The sequence below is a fragment of the Prionailurus bengalensis genome, chromosome E4 (genome assembly GCF_016509475.1).
Source record: "Prionailurus bengalensis isolate Pbe53 chromosome E4, Fcat_Pben_1.1_paternal_pri, whole genome shotgun sequence".
In the NCBI taxonomy this organism is placed as follows: Eukaryota; Metazoa; Chordata; class Mammalia; order Carnivora; family Felidae; genus Prionailurus; species Prionailurus bengalensis.
The window spans coordinates 7,380,499-7,404,408 of NC_057360.1; the positions used below are offsets into that span (position 1 = coordinate 7,380,499).

The following is a 23,910-nucleotide window of genomic DNA, read 5'->3' on the forward strand; positions in this document are numbered from 1 at the left end:
TCGAACTCACGGACAGCGAGATCGTGACCTGGCTGAAGTCGGACGCTTAACCGACTGCGCCACCCAGGCGCCCCCCTTTAAATAATTTTTAATTAATAAATAACTTTTTATTCACTGTTTTCATTTTCTCTATTAATAAGTTTCTGTGGCATATTATCTTCACTGAAATTATCCACAAAATAAAGTGCAGGATTATCTGGTTAATACCATAAGAATAACAATTTTGGTAAAACTGTAAAGAAACAAAAACCCCCTGAAACCAGGAGCATCCTCTTAAATTTCGACAGAGCATCTCTGTTAAACCTCAAGGCAGTTGTAATTAGCAGTTTGGGATTTCCTGATTTTTTAATGTTTTTACTTTCCAAAAAGGATGTAACACACCACTTTATCTTGATCAGTGTGGCCAATTAGGCCCTGAGCAGTGAGCACCATGGTAGCATGTTGTAGCTTTTTAAAGACTTAATTAGACTTCTTAGACACCATGAAGGTATTTTATAAGCAACTATAAAAACAAGTTCATATTCTTGATTTATCACTTTGGGTGTCTAGAAACACTGTTTGGAATTGCCAATAACTCCTATTAACCATTACTTAAACAAACAGATGATCCAGCTGAGATAGGATCAGACTCCCGAGATTCAGACACCCCCCCCCCCACCTCGAAGCCACCAGCCAGCTGTCCCAGTGTGCAAGGTTGCTGTGATGAGCATCTCATTGACATCCTGGGGCCTCTGCACAGTGGGTCATGGGCTGAAAGAATAGTTTTCCCTTTAAAAATGAAATCTAGGAAAGCAAAAATTGGTTAATCAAACTTAACTCATTACATTTTCAAGGCTGTTGAAAGAACTATTTACTTGAATCAAGCCAGCTTTTAAAGATATTTTGTAATCTTAAAGTCTAATGTTTTTATTTAATTTTTTTAATTTTTACTTTTTTAATATAATTTATTGTCAAATTGGCTAACATACAGTGTGTAAAGTGTGCTCTTGCTTTTGCGGATAGATTCCCATGGTAATTGTTTACATACAACACCCAGTGCTCATCCCAACAAGTGTCCTCCTCAATACCCATCACCCATTTCTCCCTCTCCCCCATTCCCCCATAAACCCTCAGTTTGTTCTCTGCATTTAAGAGTCTCTTGTGGTTTGCTTCCCTCCCTCTCTGTTTGTAACTATTTTTTTTCCCTTCCCTTCCCCCATGGTCTCCTGTTAAGTTTCTCAAGATCCACATATGAGTGAAAACATATATAACTGTCCTTCTCTGACTGACTTATTTTTATTCAGCATAATACCTTCCAGATCCACCCACATTGCTGTTGATTTCATTCTTCCTCATTGCCAAGTAGTATTCCATTTTACATATAAACCACATCTTCTTTCTGCATTCATCAGTTGATGGACATTTAGGCTCTTTCCATAATATGACTATTGTTCAAAGCCCTGCTATAAACATTGGGGTATATGTGCCCCTATGAATCACCACTCCTGTATCCCTTGGGTAAATTCCTAGTAGTGCTATTGCTGGATCATAGGGTAGCTCTATTTTTAATTTTTGAGGTACCTCCACCCTGTTTTCCAGAGTGGCTGTACCAGTTTGCATTCCTACCAACAGTGCAACAGGGTTCCCATTTCTCCACATCCTCGCCAACATCTGTAGTTTCCCTATTTGTTCATTTCAGCCACTTTGACCAGTGTGAGGTGGTATTTCAGTGTGGCTTTGATTTGTATTTCCCTGATGATGAGTGACATTGAGCATTGTTTCAATGTGTCTGTTGGCCATCTGGATGTCTTTTTTGGAAAAGTGTCTATTCATGTCTTCTGCCCATTTCTTCACTGGATTATTTTGTTTTGGGTGTTGAGTTTGGCAAGTTCTTTGGATACAGACCCTTTATCCAATATGTTATTTGCAAGTATCTTCTCCCATTCTGTTGGTTGCCTTTTAGTTTTGTTGTTTCCTTTGCAGTGCAGAAGCTTTGTATCTTGATGAGGTCCCAATAGTTCATTTTTGCTTTTAATTCCCTTGACTTTGGAGATGTGTTGAGTAAGAAATTGCTGTGGCTGAGGTGAGAGAGGTTTTTTCTGCTTTCTTCTCTAGGGTTTTTATGGTTTCCTGTCTCACATTCAGGTCTTCATCCATTTTGAGTTTATCTTGGTGAATGGTGTAAGAAAGTGGTCTAGTTTCATTCTTCTGCATGTTGCTGTCCAGTTCTCCCAGCACCATTTGTTAAAGAGGCTGTCTTTTTTCCATTGGATATTCTTTCCTGCTTTGTCAAAGATGAGTTGGCCATACGTTTGTGGGTCTAGTTCTGGGGTTTCTATTCTATTCCATTGGTCTATGTGTCTGTTTTTGTGCCAATACCATGCTGTCTTGATGATGACAGCTTTGTAGTAGAGGCTAAAGTCTGGGATTGTGATGCCTCCCGCTTTGTTTTTCTTCTTCAGTATTACTTTGACTATTCGGGGCCTTTTGTGGTTCCATACAAATTTTAGAATTGTTTGTTCTTTAAAGTATAATATTTTTAAATATTAAGTATTACAAATTTTGTGTTTTATAAAATAAAAAATATGAACATTTTTCAACTTTAAACATTAAAATTTAAATACACAAAAATGTATGGACCATCTTTGCCAATTCAAATTCTAGCATAACACTAGAAAATGAACTTGAATTTAGGTTCTGTACATAATACTGCACTAAGTGATGCGTTAACGACTTTTGTGATTAAATATGTTTTATAGTCAGAAAACATTGGATTTTGAATTTATTTTAACGTTTATTTGTTATTGAGAGACAGAACGTGAGCAGGGGAGGGACAGAGAGAGAGGGAGACACAGAATCCAAAGCAGCTCCAGGCTCTGAGCTGTCAGCACAGAGTCCGACGCGGGGCTCGAACTCACAAACCACGAGATCATGACCTGAGCCGAAGTCAGTCACTTAACGGACTGAGCCACTCAGGTGCCCCCAGAAAACATTGGATTTTAACCATACCTTTCTAATACATATAAAAAGACAGTAGGATGAGGCTAATCTCTGTAACCAGTCAACAAAGATATTTTCTAAGTGCATGTAAAATAAATTATTTTAAGCTAAACATTGAATAATATGCCTGTAATAAACAGGGACATGTTGGATATGACTATTTATCTGTCAGGTATAAAATAAGATAAAAGCTTAGGTCTTCTTCAGAGATAGATGGAGGATGGATAGATAGAAAAACATAATTCTTTTTATAACGTTTTAATGTTTTGTTTTGTTTTGTTTTGTTTTGTTTTTGAGAGAGAGAGAGCGATCAGGGGAGGGGCAGAGAGAGAGGGAGACACAGAATCTGAAGCAGGCTCCAGGCTCTGAGCTGTCAGTACAGAGCCTGACGCAGGGCTCAAACTCATGAACCGCAAGATCATGACTTGAGCCGAAGTCTTAACCAACTGATCCACCCAGGTGCCCCAAACAGACATATCATTATTAGTGGGAAAGTGACATTCCACAAACTATATGCAGGCAAATATTTTTTCAGCTGATTTAGGACACCGCGTGCAGTTGTTTGTTGTATCCTGAAATGGGGAAACTATAACATCCCCTGCGGGGTTGCTGTAGCCCAGCTGTGTTGGTGCTGGGTGCATGTAGTGTTGAGGGATGGATGTTACTATTACTACTTGTTGCTTGATGTCTGTACGTGGTACCAGGGCTTTTGCACATGTGGCCATGGCCCCCAGCACAACTGTGAAGCCATTCATGCCCTTGGCCTTCACTTGGAGTTCCCTGATACAGCGATGGGAACTCTCCTCCTGATCTTTCGGATACTTGGTGCCCCCTTGCTATGTGAAGAATCCCAATTGTTTTAAATATCACACTTTGTTTGTGGGCCTGGACTTGACTCAGGTCGTGTGTTGCTACTGTCACGTAACATAGTATCTGGTATATATCAGGTTTCTGATATTTATCTGTGTATATCAGATATATATGTGGTATATATCTGGTTTACCTGGTATATATCAGTAAAGGTTTGCTGACGGAAAGTTTCTGTTCCTTTATAGAATAATTATAGGCCTCAATAACTAACTGTGGAAGCTCTGGCTGGAGCATTACAAAAGCCCCATGGTCCTGAAATCACAGTCCTTGGGCTAAAGTACCAGATAAATTAATGAAGTCCTTTGAGGGCAGTGGCCGTGCACTGTGGCATCGAGAGGTCAAAAGGGATGGTCCCAGTGGCCCCCTCCCAAACACCCAGTGTTCCCTCAAATGGACCAGTGGCCTGGGGCTCCAGCAGACCTGAATGAGAACAGATAGGGATCTAATAAAAAGGAAACAATGCAATGCAAAGTAGCAATTGGTTGCGGGTCAAATTTCAGGCCCCGTGTTCTAGGCCAGGAGGTGAGAGCCAGCTAGGGTCACAGAGGGTTACAGTTGTTTCTGGTCAGAATAAGAAGGCAGGTGAAGGCCTGCCTGAAGACACCTGTTGAAGATAAAACCTGAGGCAAACACCAAGACCACCTTCATTCTCTTCCTTCCGGAGATGAGAAGATGCTTCCCTCAGTGCTGCTCAGTCTAGTGCTGTTGAAGGGCATGGCCAGGGAAAGTGGCCTGGATCTCTGTTGTCGATTGACTTGTGTCCCCCCAAAAAAGACATGTTGAAGACCTAATGCTCGGCCCCTTAGAATGTGACTTTATTTGGAAAGAGGCGTTTTGGGGATATAATTAGTTAAGATGAGATCACACTTGTGTGAAGTGGGCCCTTAATTCAACAGGACTCGTGTCCTTCTGAGCACAGGAGAAACTGAGACACAAACAAGGGGAGACTGCATGTGACAACAGAGGTGGGCCCGTGGTGGAACATCAGACGTTGCCCAGAAGGTGGGAAGAGACAAGGAGGGACTCTCCCCTGCAGGCTCCCCTGCCAGCACCTTGATTCTGGACTTGCCGTCTCCAGAACTGAGACACAATAGACTTCTGTTGTTTTAACCCATTCACTGTGTTACGGCAGCCGTGGGAAAGGGACACTTCCCCAAAGACACATGCTGCTCTTCATCCACCTGGGAGCACTGGCAGCTGTGTCTTTGGGGGACACCAGGGCACCACACCATCTGTGCAGATGTGGGTCTCTCCAGAATTACTGTGGCAACCACCCACGTTGGACATTGAGAGCCCACTCTACCCAACTGTTCATCCTCTGGGGCCTGTAACCATTCCTTAGATGAGACTATTCCAGGGTGGCTGGAGGCCAAGGAAATCTGCCTGCACGCTAGCCTCCCCACCACCCCCCCCCCGGTCCTGCTCCAGCCCCATAGCCCCTCTCGACATCCTGCCTCAGGCCCCAGGTTCTCACTTTACCTTTTCCCAAGAGTTACAGGTGAAGCTCATATATAAACCACTCCTCCTTTCTGATAATCCTGGAATATATCCGTATGCCTACAGTGTTACATCTTCCTCTGCTCATGAAGACAGTGACCAGTAGGCCACCAAGAATTCGTCCTCTTCATTAATATTGAATGTCTGAAAACAAAATAGCTACTTCATGGAACATACGCATATGGGTCTGTTCTTTTAAAGAAGTGGAAATTTAGAAGAATTTATTTAAGTTTAATTGCATTCAGGCTTCCAGTTAGGGAATGAAGAAGTCACAGGAATAAAAGGCACAGTGTCGGGAATACAGTCAGTGGTGTTTTAATAGTGTTGCATGGTGACGGCTGGTAGCTACACTTGTGGGCCTCACAGTGTAGTGTAGAGACTTGTCGAATCACTGTGTTGTATACCTGAAACTCATGTTTCAACTCTACTGAAATAAAAACCAATAAATACACTCAATGGCATTCAGTGGATTATATGTTTGTTTTGAGAAGTTGTAAATGCATAGTCCTGAGGCAGCAATATGGAACAGCATGACAATTATGACACGTCGTGCTTAGGACAGTTACTGAAGGGATGCCTAGGTGGCTCAGCCGGTTGAGCGTCCAACTCTTTGTTTCATCTCAGGTCATAATCTCATGGTTTGTGAGTTCGAGACCCACATGGGGCTCCGAGCTGACAGTGTGGAGCCTGCTTGGGATTCCCTCTCTCCCTCTCTCTCTGCCCCTCCCCCACTTGTTCTCTCTGTCTCTCTCTCTCTCTCTCTCTCTCTCTCTCTCTCATAAATAAATAAATAAACTTGAAAAAAATTAAAGAGTTACTGAAACTTAAGGGCACCCGGGTTGTTCATTGGTTGAGCGTCCAACTTCGGCTCAGGTCATGATCTCACATTTTGTGAGTTCAAGCCCCACATCAGGCTCTCTGCTGTCAGTGCAGAGCCTGGATGCTGCTTCAGATACTCTGTCCCCCTCCCTCTCTGCCTCTCCCCTACTGTCTCTGCGTGTCTCTCTCAAAAATAAATAAAACGTTTTTAAAAAACTAGATTTAGATCTTAAAATGTGTTTTTTGGTTTTTAACAGTAGTTTGAGTGACCTAGTTTACCATTCACGGTTGCGTTTTTGTAAGGCTTACATAATCGTTGCTTAAATTAACCATCAGATTAAGAAAGGCCAGTAGAAGGGGCGCCTGGGTGGCTCAGTCGGTTAAGTGTCCGACTTCGGCTCAGGTCATGATCTCACAGTCTGTGAGTTCAAGCCCCGCGTCGGGCTCTGTGCTGACAGCTCAGAGCCTGGAGCCTGCTTCAGATTCTGTGTCTCCCTCTCTCTCTGACCCTCCCCTGTTCATGCTCTGTCTCTCTCTGTCTCAAAAATAAATAAACATTAAAAAAAAATTAAAAAAAAAGAAAGGCCGGTAGGAGGCCAAATCCAGATTAAGTCATGAAGAGGGATAATGAAGAAGCAAAAGCAATTGAAGGGTCAAGGGTGAAAACAACGAATAGAAAGGATAAGAGAGGCAATGTCTTGCGAAGGAGAGCTGTAATACGAAACAGGACGACCCTTTTATTGATTGCAAATCTGTATGAAAATTTCTCTAAAAGAAAAAAAGTTTGGTGCACGTATCTCACCATCCGGGTGGTAAGTGATGGAGCCGGGATTTGAATCACATCTGACTGGAGAAGCCACAGTTCTTGTCTCTTGTGGATACTAGAGCCTCCTCTGACCAGGTGCAGGTGTAATTCTTATGATTTTCCTTCTGGATTCTTTTGAGAACAAAGGAACTCCTGGAGGGTCTTCTGTGCACCATGCTAATGTAAATATTTGGCCTCCCCGAATGCCATTTGTGATCAGTGCAAACCATGAGTATCGTTGCTGGTAGATGTCTGATTGCACCTTCAAGGCCTGGACTCTGAGGCTGACCAGGATGTCCTTGATCTCCCCAGGAGCCGAGGTGACCTACATGAACATGACCGCCTACAACAAGGGCCGGCTGCAGTCTTCCTTCTGGATCGTGGACAAGCAGCATGTTTACATCGGCAGTGCCGGCTTGGACTGGCAGTCACTGGGGCAGGTAATCCTTGCATATCACATGAACTCTGAGTTCCCTCGGCATCAGAGGTGCCGGCTTCATAAAGCGCTTGGTCACCCATAGTGTGGCTGTGGGAAACAAAACCTACAGCATTTTTTTATTTTTAACTGCGTAGTTGTAACAGGCTCGCGTCTGTTTAATGTAAAATGAGACACCTTCCTTGACAGCATCATCCACCCCAAATGCTACCATTGTGTCTGTGCTTTTGTAATTCAGATGCTACCTCCAGATTCTGGAGAGCAGGATGGCACGTGACTTATGGTATCTGGGCCTAAATGGTCAGCATGGGGTCACAGAATCTGTGAGACAGAGGAAAACATAACTTCAGCGGAGGGTAGTATGTTTGAGAACAGTAATCCTTTGTGTTACTCCTTTAATAAATACATTAACATGAGGATGTCATCTTCCTCTTTGTGAATAATTCGCTTCAAATATCTTGAAGGTTCACTTGATAAATCTGTAATGTTCAGGTATTTATTTGTGCCAGCGCGATCCACAGAGGATTGCAAATCACCTTCTTCCCACCAGTCAACTGATGGCGGGAAGTTCTCCGTCCTGGGGTGCATAGGAAGACTGGCCGGTCAACCATGCATGCTAAGCGGTTCATACATGCTTTTAGCTGAGCTCTTTTAATATTCAGATCGCTGGAATTACCAAGTGAATTGTACTGCATTTCTTATGGGAAAGAAAGTAGGGATGTACAGATAGACACAAGGCCGTAACTTGTAAAGAAAGACATCACCACATAGGATAAATCTGAGAGAAGGTAACTTGATATTTGTACTGGTGGATTCAGGGATTTAATTATCCCTCTCCCCCCCCCCTCCCCAATTTCCACTGTTGTCCTCTTGTCCTTAAAATGCCACACCTTCCTTTCTTTTGGTTCAGGCAGCTGTAAAAGAAATATACAGCAGGCAAACTAAATACTAAAAGTCCACTTACTTCCCTCTCCAGGGAATAGACAGTATAGAGCCAAAGTACAATCTATCTAAGGTTGTTTTGTTTAGTTTTATATTTAAAGGATAGTCAGTAATCCAGTCTTCAGGGTCAAACCACTGTTGTTGTTGTTGTTTTTAATTTTTTAATTTTTTATTTCTTTTTTGAGAGAGAGACACACACAGAGTGTGAGCAGGGGAGGGGCAGAGAGAGAGGGAAACACAGAATCCAAAACAGGCTCTAGGCTCTGAGCTCTCAGCACAGAGACTGACGCAGAGCTCAAACTCACAAACCATGAGATTATAATGTAAGCCAATGTTGGACACTTAACCAACTGAACCACCCAGGCACCCCAAACCACTGTTGTTTCTAATAATACAGTCTCCCCCCAGCAAGAAGGGAACACTGGAAGAAAATTTTCTGATTAGTTTTAGGATGCAGACACCATCCAAGATTGACAAAACATGGTTTATTTTATATTTGCTCAGAAAATTTGAAGCGCTATCTACTGATATAAAAATGATTCTGAGCAAAATAATAGTATCCATGAACAATCATGACAATAATAACTAGCTTATATTGCATGCCAGGCGCTGTTCTAAACCATTTAAATGAATTATTTACTTTAAACCTCACAGTGATCCTATGATGGAAACACTATTATTGTCTCCATTTTAAAGATAAGTAGACCTGAGCCCTGAATTGAATTTCAGTACTAAATCTTTTAAGCCAATTCCTTTCAGTATTAATTCTGTTAATGAGAAATATAAATTTTGATTTAACATATCTGTGTGATAGCCCTTCAAACACAGATATAAAAAATATGGGTTATAGCAACTTTGGCTTACCTCAGAAACCAGAAGTAAGTCAAAAGCAATATTAAAGCCTCATGAATTCAGAGGAGTTAGATAAAAATAGTCTAATTTATAGAAATATCTGAATTCATCTTTTATTAATCAGTAAGCATCTTTTGCCCAGAAATTTTCGCTTGGTCTCCTATAATAAATAGGTAAAATCAGTTCTATCACAATACTGATTACATGTAAATTCTGCTTCTAGGTGGTTTTTAACCTGAGAATCGTTTTGCCTTTTTTTTTAAATGCACTTCCCCACCACCAAATTGTATTTCCTTTGTCATTAAGCAATGTTAGTTGAAAAGGTTTAAAGTTCCGTGAATTCCTTTTGACTGGGGTTTGAATTATTAAGGTTTAATGACATTTTTCTCCAAATGTTTGAGCAAGTTATCTTCGTTTCCTTTTACTTCTTTCATTAGGCAAATGGACATGAATAGTCAAGTGTTGGTTTCCCTGCTTGAGGCTTACTCCTTGGTCTCTGATTTTTGCTGTGTGTTTTGTAGGGAAGTAGGCTGACCTTTTAATGCTCATTCCTTGCTGTGTACTCATTTGGAAATGGATCCTCACTGTGAAATGGCAAGGCTTCCCCACAAAACATGGTGAATGCAGATGAAGGATGGGTGGCACGTTATTTCCTATTAGTCAAATGAAGACTTGAAACCATCTTGGGATCTCTGCTTGCTTACACGTTGTGAAGTGATAGTTTCCCTTCATGTATGGAGAAGACCAGACTTGCCCATGAGTCAGAGGACAACATGGGACAATACCAGGACCCAGCTCTGTTTCACAGCTAGTCAAGCACCTTTGCTAAGGAGCAATCAACTCTTTGCCATTCACTTAAATGTCCTTCTCAGTAGGAACAGCCTGTCTATTATGCTGTTGTGTGAGCTGGGCCTCCAGATCTGTCCCTCTGACCCTGTCCTGTCGCATAGCTGGTTTGTTCTCAGCTCATAAGCCAGGTAATGAAAGGGAGAATAAACAGAATGGACTCCTGAGATTTCTCTCCTTCAAAGAGACCAGCTCAGATATACCAGCAGAGTTTACTTTTAAAAACCTAAATGGATATCATGGTGCATCTTAAGTATGGAGTAAGTGAAATAACAGGTTAAAAAATAAACTTATTTTTTGATCCATCATAAATTCACAGAAAGGAGGACTATGAAAAGGTGCTCAGCACTCTGTTAAATAACAAAAATTCAACTGAGTAAATTCAGGGATCAAATTGGCTTTATTCAACCGTTTACGAATTAGTAAACAGGAGCTCTGTGGGCTGTAGAAAGGGAAAAGTTTTTAAAGGAAGAAAGGGAGGGGGGGGAAGGTAATTATTAGCAAAGAATGAATTATTTCAAGCAAAGTCACCTCGCTAAGGGTAACAGGAGAGATCTCTCTGGTGGATTATTTCACTAGTGTGGACCAGGTAATTCCATATTGGCTGCTTAAATGTTACATTCCAGAGTGGTTGAAACTGCAGTTAAATTAGATATTAAATCTTGGTTTGGATTTAACAAACCATTTTGTTAAGTTGATAACAAACATTACCACTTATGTTTATGGATTTAACATAAGTGACTCCATTTTGGGCTTCCTTTTTAACAATTCCAAACATCTCCATGAAGAGAGGGCACATGAAGTGTCATATTCACCAGCTGTCCATGGAAACAGTCCTTGGAGAGCACCCTTGAGTAGGCTGGAGAAAAGGCTGGAATGAAATGTATACATTGATGTCAAATGTTTAAGCCATCAGTGTTTTCAGGGCACATGGACTGCTTTCGCAGAAATCTGCATTGTTATGCTGGTTGTAAATTTAATAACAGGTTAAACTCCACTGAGGCCAGGGAATTGGGAGGAAGTGAATGGAAGAAATCTTTGTTATTTTTTACAAAAGGCTAGTATGTATGTGCTAGGCACTGTGCTAATAGCTTCAGACCTGATTCTTCAGTTCTCATAGCAACTTAAGGGTGGCTATTATGGCCATCTTCCAAATGAAGATAATATTGGAAAATAAAAACAGAACAGATGCTATTCTGTGACTCTTCTCTCCTGTAAAATAGTAAAACACTTTCTAACCTGTGTAGGACTCAGGCATTTGGAGATGGCTCTCCTATTCTTTAGATTTATGGTCAAGTCGGTAGAGTCCATCTGGGACTGAGGTGGAAATCGATGCAAAGTTGTCATTTTCTGCTAAACCAAACTCTTAAAAACTAAAATAAATCTCATTCCTCCTTTAACAGTCTTTCTCATTTTCCTCTCAGAAGAGACTATACTCTTGGATGAGGTTGGAGACGAGATGTAGCTGGGGAGGGGACAGGGTTTAAAACTCTTCTTCAGGAACAGTTAGCATCCCATCAGCTTCCCTGCATCTATGTCACCTGCTAAGAGGGTTCTCTTTCAACACCCACCTCCTTTCCCCTGCCTCTCTGCGCTTCCACAAAAGTGCTGTTTCCTACCTTGTCCACCCCTCCCCATAGCACTCAGTATTTGGGATCCCATTATTACACTTAATCATCTACCTTAAGTTAGGTTTCCTTTCAACTGTGCTTGGCTGCGTGGGATTTTTCTTGGTCTGCCTCAGTGTGGCATAAAACACTGCTCAGCAGGACCCGTACGTGAGAGCAGATTTTCCTTTGAACAAAGTTGTGCGTGAGGCTAACAATTACATGAAGAATTAGAATGCATTTTCCAAGCGTCAGATTCAACCTCTTTCATCAGCTTTATATTTTGTGAAGTTTTCTAGTGCAATCAGATTATTGTTACTAATTATTACCTTCAACGTATGGCAAGTAGGAGAAATAATAATACTAAGGATCAAAGCTTCATTGTATTGAGGGCTTTCTCTGTACTAAGCCTTCTTTAAGGATTGAAAAAGTATGAATTTACTTAATTCTCACGATCACCCTTTATTGTAAATAATACCATCGTGGCTTTATTTTAGAAAGGCAGAAAGTGAGGCACAATTAAGTGACTTACCCAAGGTCACCTTCCAGGAGGTAGTAAGGCTAGAATTCCTATCCAGGCAGTCTTGCTCCAAACTCCTCCCTCTTCTTTCACTGCTAATAATTTTAAACTTTTTTTTAAGTTTATTTATTTATTTTTGAGAGAGAGAGAGAACACAAGCTGGGGAGGAGCAGGGAGAGGGGGAGACACAGAACCCAAAGCAGGCTCCAGGCTCTGAGCTGTCAGCACAGAGCCGGACGTGGGGCTTGAATCATGAACCGTGAGATTGTGACTTGAGCCAAAGTCAGACGCTTAACCCACTGTGCCATTAAAGCACCCCTCACTGCTAAGAATTTTAACAAAGAAACTGCATGGAGCACCTGGGTGGCTCAGTTGGTTGAGCGTCCGACTTCAGCTCAGGTCATGATCTCAGTTGGTGAGTCGAAGCGCCACATCAGGGTCAATGCTGTCAGCGTGGAGCCTGCTTCGGATCCTCTATTTCCCTCTCTCTCTGCTCCTCCCCCGCTCGTGTTCTCTCTGTCTCTCTCAAAAATAAATAAACCTTTTTTTTTTTAATTTTAAGAAATAAAAAATAAATTATATTTATGAAAACTCATTCTCTTCCATGATCTTGCTGTTTCCTAAGCTGTAGATTTCATCGCACTAGCTCTTTTAAGAAAAGGTAACAATACTGTTCATCAAGAAACCCTTTACTCATTCACTTCTTTCTGATGGCACACCCACGATGATATGATGGCCACAGGTTGGCACCTGCTGTTGCTTGGTACTGAGTTCTGCAGACTCTCTTAGCCTCTGGGTCGAACTTCAAAGACTAGGGAGTCAATATGTGTGCTTCTGTATTCCTCTCCCCCATGGTTCAGGGTGCTCCCCCGGAATCCACGGCCACCAGGGGATCCTGTGGGAGGAAAGGGATAGCGCCACAGGCTTTTCCACAAAGGGGTCTGGGTTTGTGAGTCTTGGGAGTGCTTAAAAACACCATGGAGGAAACAAAAAATACAACACTAACAAAACAAACAAAAGATTAACGGGTGTGTGGAGTAGAAAGAAAAGGGCACAGCAATCTTTAAACCAAGGGGCTCTGGAAGGTGTGATGCTGAAGTACAAGAAGCAGGAAGGAAAACATGAAAATCACATTTTTAGAAATAGTTACATTTATAATTTTTGAACATACCCTCTTGAATGAATAGTAGACGGGAGTTCAAAGCAGATTTCCATAGGTTCATTGGTCACGAGAATCTGGCAACTCTGAAAAGGGGAGATTTTTAAATAATGTTTTATTTTTTATTATTCTTAACGTTTATTTTTATTTATTTTGAGAGAGATAGAAAGTGAGCTGGGGAGGGGCAGAGAGAGAGGGAGACAGAATCCCAAGCAGGCTCTGCACTGTCAGAGCAGAGCCGGACGTGGGGCTCAAACTCATGAACCGTGAGTTCAGGACCTGAGATGAAGTCAAGAGTTGGTTGCTTAACCAACTGAGCCACCCAGCTTCCCCTAAATAATATTTTAAAATGCATTTTGAGCAAACAGGAATATGCCTGTTTAAACTCTGTTAACATGTATTCTAACCTTAATCCACCGTTGTTCTGAAAAGACCTAAAAAGGAGTACATTGAAACAGGCCAGGTCTCATGGGGCACACGAGCCCGGTGACCTTGCTGGTGACGAGAGACCATCAGTGACCCGCACCTGGGTGGTGGCACAGCAGTTCAGCGCACCCACACACATCCCGTGGCTCCGGTGGGAGACGGGACCCGCCAGCCCAGGCTCTGCCTGGAATCTAGAATCACTAAGGCTGTTTATCTTGGAACTGGAAATTAGCTCAGAGAATAATCAGTCTAGTGTTTCCCAAGGTGTGTCTTAGGAAATGCCGTTCACTGAGAAGGGGACTCTACTCCCAGAGAGTGAGAAGCTATGGGTTTCATTTAAATAGGTTTCTTTTACTGTGGGACTGCTCAGAGCCATTAATATGCTAATGCGCTCTGAGAATCTCTAAGAGGGTAGGAGAGGATGAACCCTCATTAAACCCTTTTGGCCATGAACTGCTTTCCACAGTTAATTTTGTGGATCACATATTCCTTGAAGCCTCTGTGTTTCCACAAATGCTGCTCTAAACCAGTATAATAAGTTTAAAGAATAAATTGCATGAGATGCAATTTACAGATGAGAACACTGAGGTGAAGGGCTGGAGGGTTGGGGTGGGTAGATGTTAGTCACTTACCCGCGACCCCTTCATCCCTTGTGTCAGGATTTAGGACTTAAGGACTCTCAGGCCTTTTCACTACACATGCTACCTTATGAAAAATATGTGATTCCAAATCTGGTAATTGTAGGGTTCTGTATCCTTAGCAACAGAACAACTGAACAATGAGAAGACCAGGGATTACAGTGGTGGAAGTAATCAACGTGGCTATTGCACATTTACTCTATTCAGGAAACTGCCCTAATCACGGCGGAGAGTTTGGAAAAAAAATGACAGAAACCTGCAAAAACTTTAGAATCCAGTTTGAAAAACAAAATATTTGAGCATTCTTCAAGGGAGCATGACTACCCAGGATATTTGCCAAGTGGGCCAAACAGCCTAATTTGTGGGACCCGGTATGAGATGAAAATGTGGGACCTCTTGCTAAAAAAATTATCAAGAGGGGCGCCTGGGTGGCTCAGTTGGTTGAGCGGCCGACTTCGGCTCAGGTTACGATCTCGCGGTCCGTGAGTTCGAGCCCCGCATCTCGGGCTCTGTGCTGACAGCTCAGAGCCCGGAGCCTGTTTCAGATTCTGTGTCTCCCTCTCTCTCTGACCCTCCCCCATTCATGCTCTGTCTCTCTCTGTCTCAAAAATAAATAAACGTTAAAAAAAAGTTAAAAAAAAAATTATCAAGAACTTCAAGATGGTGACAGTAGAGCTGTTACCCCAAGCTCAGGGTCAAGGTCAGGGTCCTCTGTGTTCCACAGCCCGAGGCCATGAACCCTGGTGCTGAATGAGTAGGATTGTCAATGAGTACTTTGGGGACTTGGGAAGAGGAAAATCCCCGCAGACTAAACAGTAAAGGCCACAGTGAGATGTTGGATGTTGAGCTGACCCTTAAGGGATTTGTGAGCTGAGGAAAGAAAGGGATTCTGGGAAAACACACAGCACTGGGAACGAGTGTGGTGTTAGAAGATCTGTGAGCAATTTCTTGCCAGCCCAGAATGTTCTAGTTGCAGAGCCCTTGTACCCAAGGCTAGGAAAGACACAGATAAACTCAGGAAGGCCTGAGATTGCCCTGCACAGGGTGTGTGTGAATTGAGTCCTGCAGGCTACAGGGGCCACTGAGGATCGTGATTGAGGCCAGGACCTGGCAGGACTGGAACAGACCTTGACAAAGGGCATGGGTGGAGGGGTGACAAGAGTGGGGAGACAGGGAGCCTATGGCCAAAATTAAAGAGAGAAGTGACAGGATTGGGTAATGATGGTGGGAAGGCAGATTGTGTCAACTTGATGCCCAGTTGTTTCTTCAAACAGTCTAGATGTTGCTGTGAAGGTTGTTTTGAGGTGTGAGTAACATTTAAATCAGTATACTTGAGTAAAGTGGATTATTCTTCATACTAAGGGTGGGCCTCACCCAACCAGTTGCAGCTCTCAAGAGCAAAGACTGAAGTTTCCAGAAGAAATTTGGTCCCAAGACTGCAACACAGACACCCTGCCTGAGTCCCTACCCTGCTAGCTTGCCTTGTGGATTTCAGACTTGTGAGCTCCTACAATCGCAAGCCAAGCCAATTCCTTAAAATTCTCTCTATGTATCTCTGTCTCTCTATCTCTATCTCTATCTCTGTCTCTGGCTCTGTCTCTATCTCTATCAATCTCTATCTCTATCTCTATCTATCTCTATCTCTATCTATCTCTGTCTATCTCTGTCTCTCTATCTACCTATCTATGTACATATAGATATAAGATCTCCTGTTGGTTATATATATATCCCCTGTCAGTTCTGTTTCTCTGGAGCACTCTGACTGGTACACACAGGGACTATGGGAGCTTCACTCTGACTGGTACACACAGGGACTATGGGAGCTACAAGGAAATGGAATGGACAGACCTGGCAAAAAGCTGCATCATAATGACTGATGGGCCATAAGGAATGAGCCAGAAGGAACAGTGGGCTTATTTCCAGCCCCTGGAAGTGGGCCCACTAGAGAAGGACCAAACTGTCAACAGAAATGGGGAATGTCAGGAGAAAGGGGCAGTTTTCATGTCCACTGGACATTTGGACAAACAGAAAAGGGATTGGCTGGTATCTGTTGCTTTTTGTCTAATATCTTGAGCACCTGAATAATGATGGTTCTTTACTGCCCCCAAACTACTGGTTTCATCTGTAGCTGCTAGTTCCTGACAGTGACCATTTGGTGAGATGTTGAGCAGAGTCCCACTCCCTCTGCTCACCAGGCCGGGTCACTCTTGGCAAGCCTCCATCAGGTTGAGGTTGTGCCTGACATTAGCAATGAGAAAGAGAACTAAGGTTTAACACACCTTTGGTTCTGGCACCTGTCCCCTTTTCTTTCAGTTAAAAGGACAGAGGGAAGAGGCAGAGTTTGAACACCCAGGGGGTGAACCAGTGGGCAAGAGGAGGCCTCTGTCCCGTGGCGCATCTTGCCAACCCCAGTCAGTGCTGGCTCTGCGCCTACCTTTTCCCCAGAATTTATGAGTTTCTACAGACATGCTTAGCTCCTAGTGGAACACTGGTAATGCTGGTAACCAGATGTCAGAAGCGAAATAAAAACGAACCAAAGCAAAAGGAAACTCAACCAGAAAAGCAACAGAGAATAATTAATATTCCTTGGGCAACACACAGTGAAGGCAAACAAAGGATTAATTCCCGCGGTGTTGATTTAGAAGATTATCTGGGCTGCTCAGAAAGGTCAGGTTTGGGTGCAGATGCATTCGAAAGTAAATGGGGCAGGGTGGGGGGTAGGCAGGTTCCTTACAGAGGAAACAGATTAGCAGGCCACACCTTCGTTAACAAAGTCACGATTATTTTCTACAATATTTACAGGAACGATTTGGCAGATGGTATTGTTCAAAAGAGGCGTAAGTAGGAAATCTCTTTCCTAGTCTCCCTTGGGAGGCATTCTTACAAAGCCAGTTTATTGTCTCTTATAAAAATAGTCTCAATTTGTGCAATTAGGTGAAGAAATAAGAGAAACCAATTTGTCAATAAATTTCAGAAAAAAAAAAAAAGGTGAAGAAATAAGAGCATCACTTTACCCTGTCCTGTCTGCCTTTGCTAAAATGGGGCTTAGTAAGTCCTTCCAAGTGGAAATTCTTTATTTCCAAAAATTTCCCTCACATGTCCCTCCAGCTCCTACTCCTTGAATAAATATGTTCTGAATGGCATGATAATCTGAGGTCTCTATCATGGCTCCTTATGTGATGTGTCTCAGGTCTTTATCCTGGCCACTTTTTATCTATATATAATCCCATTTGGCTAAAGTCCCTCTTAGAATATGATGGCCAGGGTGCCTGGGTGGCTCAGTTGGTTAAGCATCTGACTCTTGGTTTCAGCTGGGGTCGTGATCTCACATTTGTGAGATGAAGCCCCACATCAGGCTCTGCACTGACAGCACAGAGCCTGCTTGGGATTCTCTCCCTCCCTCTCTGCCCTTCCTCCACTCACCCTCTCAAAATAAATAAACATTTATAAAAAAAATAAATAAAATAGGATGGCCAGAATTCAGTATAGTACTTCAAAAGTAGCCTCCCCGGGGGCGCCTGGGTGGCTCAGTCGGTTAGGCAGCCGACTTCAGCTCAGGTCATGATCTCGAGGTCTGTGAGATCGAGCCCTGCGTCGGCTCTGTGCTGACAGCTCAGAGCCTGGAGCCTGTTTCAGATTCTGTGTCTCCCTCTCTCTGACCCTCCCCTGTTCATGCTCTGTCTCTCCCTGTCTCAAAAACAAATAAAACGTTAAAAAAAAAAATTAAAAAAAAAAAGTAGCCTCCCCGTGTGGACTTTGGCTTATCGCTGTAGGAGCACTTTTCTTCTGCAAGGAGGCTAAATCTAGATTCACTCTTTGTAGGCCTTGTTATTTTTTGTTGGTTGTTATAAGTTCCTTGCTCAGCACTATAGCGTAGGGGTTGGAGTCAGGTAGGATTGACATCAAATTTTCTTTCCACCTTTTACAATTATATGATGCTGGTCAGTTTTTTTTTTATTGTTTTTTGTTTTTGCCCCTGAGCGTTGATTTCTGTATCTCTACAATTAGAGTAATACTACCAAACTCATACAGTTGCTAGGAATGGAATGAGATATTCTAACACACCCAGCACTGAACCTGCAGCAGGTTACTGCTCAATACATGGCAGCCTTGGAGCTGATGACAAAGAAACCTTTTTCCTTCCTTGATAAGTTACCTAGGTCAAGGTCAAGAGAAAGCCAGAGGCGCTAGTGTTTATTTATGATCTTTGGCAAAGATTTCATAAATCTCCAAAGCATGTGGCCTCCTTAACAGCACAGAGACGTGGGCAATGACACCCCAGGGGCATGGATGAGGGGCTTTTTATTCTATATCCTGTGCTGCCCAACGTTATCACCAGCAGTAAAATGCATAGAAGGCAACTGGCCAGATTTACACTTAACAAATCTGGGAGACAGAACTAACACCTTGGTTTTCAGACACAGACTTAAAGAGATTTTAGCTAGTTAATCAGATCAGTGCTCATAATGAGAGGAAATTGAACAGGGGTGTGAAGATAAATGAAGGCCACCCAAGTGAAAATAAGCAGAAGCTGTTTATTGAGAGTGTGCTACAGCTGGGGAGTCAGCCACTACCACAGGGCTTCGGCAGGGACTTAAAGGCAGGCAGAGGGGAGGCTTTGTGGCAGGAAGAGGAAAGGCTTCAGGTGCATGCCGCTGGAGGGAGTGATAGCAGGGCGGAGTAGAAGGGGGTTTATCGTGCGATTGGTTGGTTAGGGAGACATATGTGGCTTCCTCCGGTTTGATCCTAATTTGAGAGCAGGAAACATGAGGACGATTGGAGAATTTTTAATCAAGTCCTGGTCATTTTGGAGCCAATTGCTACAGGAGTTATTGTTTGGTTTTCTGGGCTGGTTACTGCAGGTTGTGAGTCAGAGATCTGTTTTTTATATATATGGTTTGACCAATGTCCGTTTGTATGTTCAGTCTCTGAGGGCTAAACAAAGCCCTCCTGTTAATTCCCCCTTTTCACCATCTGCCTCCCCACAGATGGTTTTTAGAATCCCAGATAGGTGTCGGGGAGCCTGTTCCAAGGACTGGAAGAGGGTCCCCTGACTGTGGGTTAATGCATGAAATCCCGGCACCTCTTCAGTGCCTGGCACATACTAGATGCTTAAAATTGTTTTATCCAATGAATGCATGGATTACCAAATGAGAGCGTGTTCAGTAACCACGTGAGGCTTAAAGCCACTTCACAGAATTAGGAATCGAAGATGGAATTCCAGAAGAAAGGGCTTACGTCTGTGTGAGCAAGAAGCTTCTAACACTGGAGCCTTCCAGCGATGGACAGGCCAACCCCGTGAGAGAGTGAGCTCCCTGTTGTGGGCAGGGGCTACATGGTCACCTCCCTGGGATTCGGTGGAGGGAATGTTGGGGACTGAAGATGGTGCGGCGTTACGGGACCATGTGTTGAAGGGCAAGGAAGAGATGGCAAGAGCTGACGTGGCTCTGGTTTCTTCATCACAGCTGACACGGGAGCTCAGTGAGTGTGAGCTAATATCATCATCGTTATCCTCAGCACTTCATACATGGTACCTCTGCATCCCCATCTGACTTCCAGTCCACAGTGCAGATGTGTGCCCCCCAGAGCCTGGCCTCACACTCACTCTGAATGTTGGGCCTGATGACAGAGCAGTGTCCTCCCCCAAAAGCTGGTGACGCCAATTGGGGAACATTTCTGACGTTGCCCTCGTGATGGTGAAATACACTACTCTGAAAATAAGTTATTGTATGCATAAAAATACCACTTTAAACCATGGAGTTTTGTTTTGTTTTTAATATTGAGGTAAATATCTTCACTAGAAAAGCTTGTGGAATACGTACATAGAAATTTTGTTTCCTTTAACAAAAGTTTATTAAAAACGTTTCACTGGATTCCTTTGAGGGCTTAGTCAGACCTAGGAAATGCATTGATTTTAACAACTCTATTTAAAAAGACTCATTTAGGTGAATTTTATTTTCCCGCTTTTTTTTTTTTTACTTCATGGCTTTCATATTTTAATTAGCTGTCACTTCAGTCCTTTATTGTTGAATTCACCAAAATATAACTGTCATAGTCTTAAAAACCTTTTCTGAAGCTTAATTCCCCCTAGAAACTGTGCGTGGAAAATTAGCTCCATTGTCTTGCAGCCTTTATACCGTGGCCTTCTTACTCCCCACCCACCAACTGCTAAACTATGTTGTTAGAGTCAGAGTAAAATGTACCATATTTGACCTTAAAAACAGCCTAAAAATACTCTTCTACTTATTTTTTTTTAACATTTATTTATTGTTGAGAGACAGAAAGAGACACAGCATGAGCAGGGGAGGGGCAGAGAGAGAGGGAGACCCAGAATCTGAAGTAGGCTCCAGGCTCTGAGGTGTCAGTGCAGAGCCTGGATTTGGGGCTTGAACCCACGAACTGTGAGATCATGACCTGAGCCGAAGCCGGACGCTTAACTGACTGAGACATCCAGGCGCCCCAATACTCTTCCACTTCTGAATTATTTGCCTGTGCTGCTGGATATGCTTATTCTCGAAATGGTGGTTCTGAATGTCATTCTCAGAGGCCTGTGGGAGAAACCATGCTTCATAGTAACACAAGATTAAGGTAAACCAAACACAAAGACACAAATGTTCATCGGTTCCTAGTTTTCAGTAAGAGCTTCAGACTTCTTAAAAATTTCCCACAAACATTGATTTCTTTGCTCCTCACAGCTGCCCTGTGAGATACACAGGACTGCTTTAGAAATTTCATTTGCAGGGGCGCCTGGGTGGCGCAGTCGGTTAAGCGTCCGACTTCAGCCAGGTCACGATCTCGCGGTCCGGGAGTTCGAGCCCCGTGTCAGGCTCTGGGCTGATGGCTCAGAGCCTGGAGCCTGGAGCCTGTTTCCGATTCTGTGTCTCCCTCTCTCTCTGCCCCTCCCCCGTTCATGCTCTGTCTCTCTCTGTCCCAAAAATAAATAAACATTGAAAAAATAAATAAATAAATAAATAAAAAAGAAATTTCATTTGCAGATCAGGAAACTACCTCCAAGAGGCTAACTGAAAAACGTGTCCCGGAATTATTCCATCAGTTAGCATCAGAGTTACGGCAACCCAAACCTTCCGGTTTACGTAACACTCCTTTGCCTGGGCTACACTCTTTTTCTTACTCAATAATTGTCTGAGTCAGTGATCCAAACACATAGCAACATCCCACATTTACAGTAATATCCCAAAGACCTAGAAACTCAATATCTGAGAGCCTGCTCTAACTGGAATAAACCAAGAACCAAAGAATATACGAAAAGACCGCACCCAGCCTTTTCCTTATTAGAACACCCTGTAGGACTTGTAACAGATCTGTTTTTTCTTAGGTTCACCACAGGTTTAATGAATACCCAAATTGTGGCCAATAAGAAGTCACAAATCAGAGGGGCGCTTGGGTGGCTTGGTCGGTTAAGCGTCCGACTTCGGCTCAGGTCATGATCTCAGGTCGAGAGACATGTCGGGCTCCGTGCTGCCAGTTCAGAGCACAGAGCCTGCTTCTGATTCTGTGTGTGTATGTGTGTGTCTCTCTCTGTGTTCCCCTGCTCATGGTCTGTCTCTGTCTGTCTCTCAAAAATAAATAAGCATTAGCTTTGGGATGCAGCGAAGGCAGTCCTGAGAGGAAAAATAAATAAGCGTTAAAAAAATTTTTTTTAATAATAAAAAAAAAAGAAGTCACAAATCAGAGAAGAACACTGACAGCTCAGACAAGTGACAGCTGTCCACAGGGCAGGAAGAAACACTGACCATTAAAAGCGACACATAGATTTAAAATTCCAGTACTCACGAAAGGGAAAACTCTGTCTACTCACTGCTTCCTATTCAAAACTCAAGAAGCATGCTTAAACTTCTTAGCAGGGGCACCTGGGTGGCTCAGTTGGTTAAACATCTGTCTTTGGCTCATGTCATGATCTCACAGTTTGTGAGTTTGAGACCCACATCCAGCTCTCTGCTGTCAGCACACAGCCTGCTTCAGATCCTCTGTCCCCCCTCTCTCTCTGCCTCTCTCCTGCTCGTGTTCACTCTCTCTCTCTCTCTCTCTCTTAAAAATAAATAAATATTAAAAAAATTACAAAAACTTTTTAGAGAGCAGTCCATCAGAGTAGCTGAAGTCTTCGTCCCTGGAGCTGTCAGCCCCAGGCCATTTGGATCTCTAAAGCAGACCTGTCCAATAGAGATATACTGCAAGCCACTAATGAGAGCCACATATGTAATTTAAAATTTTCTACAAGCCACAGAAAAATGTAAAAGAAGAAAGTCAAATTGATGTTAATCGATGTCATATAATCTCAAATATCCTAAATATGGTTATTTCAACAAGTCATTAATATAAAGCATTTAATAAGGAGATATTTTACCTTTTTCGGCATGACAGTGCATCTCAGGTCACCGAAGCCAAATGTCAAATGCTTCATAACCACATGTGACTACTGGCAATCTTGATGGCACAGGTCTCAAGCATCCCTTTCTCTTTAATTAGGAAGCCGACTCTGTTTTTTCTAAGTTAATCACAAGCGAGAAGAGCTAAGGTATTTCCTCTGAAGAGCTGGTTTTGTATCAGGCAAACAAACCCACTTCAGTCGGAAGGCTGCTCCTGTGACACTGTAGCGTCCTCGAAAGTCAGATGGCGGAGGACGCCCCAGGCGCGTCAGGACTTTGAAGTTGCAAAAGCCTTTCACGCCATCAACACATGGCCCTGATGAGAACTGCTCATTCTGACTTTCACATTTATGGATTATGCTCTGCCTTCTTATAAAAGTGATTTTGATGTTGTTCTCAGAAGGCAAATGTTTATAATCTTTATCTGCCAAGAGCTTTCAGCAGACAACATCTACAAGTTGCTTTGCCTGCTGCACACTGGTGTCATTTGCCCGCTACATCGTTTCCGTTCATTCACTCAGCAGAGATTTCTGTAGGGTCTCCTTTGTGCTAGGCTGTCCCGAATGTTCTGGAGGTACGGAGATGCGGGAGCAGGGTCCCTTCCCTTAAGGAGCTCGCATACACGAAGAAGAAAAACAAGTGAGTGCATATTTATAATACAGCTTGATATGTGTGTGATCATCTCAGATTGGGGGAGGGGCCAGGAACGGTGAGCTGACCCCGAAGGGTACGTGGAGGGGAGCCACATGAAGAAAGAGGAGAAAGGTTTTCCTTTGCGTGGAGGTGGGAGCAGGCAGGCCTGGTTCATAGAAGAGGAGGTCGCCCACCTGGCTGTTACAATGATGCCTTGAGTGGAGAGAGGAGAGTGGGGGTCTCGGGGCCTCTGGTGTCGTGCAGAGAAGTGTGGACTCGGTCTAAAGTTCTTTTTGGAAAGCTTCAGGAAATGGACAGGAAGCATGGAGACCGGAGGAAAGGGCACCCCTGTGGCGGATGCTGCGGATGTGGGGCAGGGAGGGCCCCGGGGAAAGTGCAGTCCTGAACCAAGTCCCTGGCAATAAGGAGAAGCCAGAGGGGCCCCAGGCTGGCTCGCCACCAGTCTCCACTGTGGACTCTTATTGTCACAGTCC

At 43.3% G+C, this 23,910-nt stretch overlaps 1 protein-coding gene and 1 long non-coding RNA gene across 6 annotated transcripts in view; one reads left to right on the top strand and one right to left on the bottom strand.

Moving 5' to 3' along the window:
• Positions 1-23,910, top strand: part of PLD5 (phospholipase D family member 5) — a 419,450-nt gene that overhangs the window by 299,919 nt on the left and 95,621 nt on the right. For all 5 annotated transcript variants that reach the window (XM_043568870.1, XM_043568868.1, XM_043568871.1 and 2 more), the window contains one exon: positions 7,283-7,410. In XM_043568870.1, coding sequence (XP_043424805.1) covers positions 7,283-7,410 — 128 coding nt within the window. The remainder of the gene's footprint in view (positions 1-7,282; positions 7,411-23,910) is intronic.
• LOC122476324 lies at positions 12,847-14,768 on the bottom strand. The gene is made up of 2 exons (XR_006295456.1): positions 14,391-14,768; positions 12,847-13,418 (listed from the first exon to the last, which is right to left on the bottom strand). It is a non-coding gene; the product is annotated as an uncharacterized LOC122476324 (long non-coding RNA).